At 43.7% G+C, this 2,500-nt stretch overlaps 1 protein-coding gene across 1 annotated transcript in view; it reads right to left on the reverse strand.

Moving 5' to 3' along the window:
• The window catches only part of LOC122259637 (uncharacterized), an 11,510-nt gene that overhangs the window by 7,583 nt on the left and 1,427 nt on the right, over positions 1-2,500 (reverse strand). Inside the window, exon 2 of the mRNA XM_043026527.2 lies at positions 1-2,500. This exon is cut by the window's left edge and continues 988 nt beyond it; it is cut by the window's right edge and continues 16 nt beyond it. Within this exon, the coding sequence (XP_042882461.2) occupies positions 1-1,734 (1,734 nt within the window). The 5' untranslated portion in view covers positions 1,735-2,500.

Here is a 2,500-nt window from a genome sequence, read left to right on the forward strand (position 1 = left end):
TTTCAATACTGCTACAGTTGCTGGCAACAAATCATGTTCACTTTTTGTCAGACCCCTGAGAGCCAGCTCTTCCAAAAATTGATGATATTCCCCAGTTTTGTCTTCAGCATCATCAACATCCTTCAGAGTTAGTCTTTCCCCGCATTTGCCAATCATGAGCTTTGTCAACTCAGAAAAAACATCTGAGATCAAGCCAGAGTTGGAACTGCTTCGCTCAGGAGCTTCGACCTCGAGTATAATCAACAGGACCAAGGTGAGGGGAACATCTAAGTCATCTTTTCCCAAATATAATGCATCCAGTTTCTCAAGAATTATATCTTTCAACTTATTCACATCATCTGGGTCTGGTACAATGACGTCCAGAGTGTTTTGTACAAAGAAGGGACGATCCTCTCTGCGTATCCCTTTCACTTCCAGGTTCATCCCCTTCTTTTTGGCTCGCACAATCTGGGTCAAAGGGTCCACCGTCTCCGGCCTGGTTGTTATCAAAATACGCAAGTTGCCCTCGAGGTTAACTAATTCCTTAATTAGTTTCTTTGACTTCTTGCTGCCCTCATCGAAGCCATCAAGAAGGACAACCGCCTTCATTTTCAGGAACATTTTCAGGAAGTCCTTAACCATGATTCCAGAATCTTGAAGCGTTTTGCCAAGAAGATTCTCGATCAGTTCCTGCCAGCTACCAATGGTCGAGCCTCGGAGCTGCAAATACAACAGAGGCGAGACCTCCTGGAGACCTTTAATTGGAGAGGGGTCGGCCACCCATTTCTCCAACATGTACTTTAACAATGTGGTTTTCCCCATCCCTCCGTCCGCAGAAATTACCATCACATCGGGCAGGCGACCATCTCGGCGTCGCACTTCCAGAATATCCTCGTGGGATACGATGCGAGGTTGGTGTTGTAGCGATCCAAGAGAACTAGAGGTGTCCTCTTTGATGACTAAGTTAGTGAAATTTAAGCTGGGACGTATTGTTTGATCTGGATATAGCCACTGCACAAGTGCCACATCCCACAGTTGAGAGTAGACATCTTCTAATTCCTGTCGACTGTCCTGTTCTACCTGACGCTGTATAATATCCTGGAAAACTTTGATTTCTTGCTGAAGCTGTGGGAGCATATTGTAATCAGAGGTGGCTAGGGGTTCCCGAACCTTTGTCATCATCTCCTTAAAGTCGTCTTGTATTTCTGATACTAGATCGTCGATGATGTCAGATTGTGTTCCGGAATGACCTCCAGCCAGTCTAACAATATTGCACAATAAATCCCCAAGCTTTACTAGCTTTGCCTGAAGATCTCGATCCGTCATCGGGAGGAAGTCGTTGGCATGAGCGATGTCGTTGCGTTCCTGTTTCAGTTTGTGAATGAGCTGCCCCAGTGACTGTCCGGCAGCATTCGTCGCAGATCCAGCCGTCCCGCATGCGTGCTGGAACAGGATGTTGAGAAGGGAGATATCATATTCTTCGCAAGGTTTACTCGAGTCAAGGACTTCTCTCTGATCCTTGTTGAAGATCTCCTTCATTCTCTTATTGGTCACGAATTTCTGCAGGAGATAATCTTTGATCGAGGGGCCGCCTTGGTAATTCCACTGAAAGGCCTGTACTAGGACCCGGTGGCCCTTGAGCAGGACGGCGAGCTGGAATCGGAAATTGTTGACCATATCTCTCGTCAGTAGCAAGGACGTGGGGCGTCTCAGGGTTCCAGTGGCCTGGGATGGAAGAGGTTGAGCAGCTGCCATGGTGGTGGGGTTTCTTGTGCACTCCTCCTACCTTAGCTGTGTAATCAGGTCTGTATCCTTTCGAACTTCAGCTGTAAATTTTGCAAAAGTTATGGGATTTTTTTTTACTCATTGGTTTTTCATCTTGCACATGGTAGAGACGGGACAGGAAGGTCTTTAAGGCTTTTCTTTTGAGATAAGATGTAGAAGCAAGTCATATTCCTGTCACGTCTTTATCTGTAAATTTCACTGTCGTCATTTTACATTTTTTTCTTGCTTCTCATTAGTCATTTATATTTCAGAAAGTTCTATAACCGGTAGAGGCGGGGACAAGAAGAGTTGTCATCATGAATGGAGTTCCTTGAAGGTTCTCTTAAGTCTGAGCTGTGGAATCGAGTATCTTTTTTTTCTGTAACTTTGACCGTCGTCATAAGACACGTTTGTTAACCATCTTCTTACTTTCCTTATGTTAATTCTGATCAAGAGGGTTCTATGGTAAGTAAGCTTCTTCAGATTTTCTCTCCGACTTCCATACTTTCACTTTCGTTACTGGTCACTTTCGCCCACTTTTTTCTTACTTACTTTACTGACAATGACAATAATCCAGTCCAGCCTAATACCCTTCTCTTGTTACTATTACTTTCGTTTTCGTCATTCTCATCATATATTTTTTTTCTAAATATAGCTCCTTTTTTAATGAAAATAAAGTTTTTTTTCTTAAGTTCACAAACTCTTGTTTATTCTTCAGAAAAGTGTAGCTGACAACGAAGTCACTATTGGGTTTAGT

This window comes from Penaeus japonicus, unplaced genomic scaffold, assembly GCF_977035675.1.
Source record: "Penaeus japonicus unplaced genomic scaffold, GWHDUDI00000001_assembly GWHDUDI00000040, whole genome shotgun sequence".
NCBI lineage: Eukaryota > Metazoa > Arthropoda > Malacostraca > Decapoda > Penaeidae > Penaeus > Penaeus japonicus.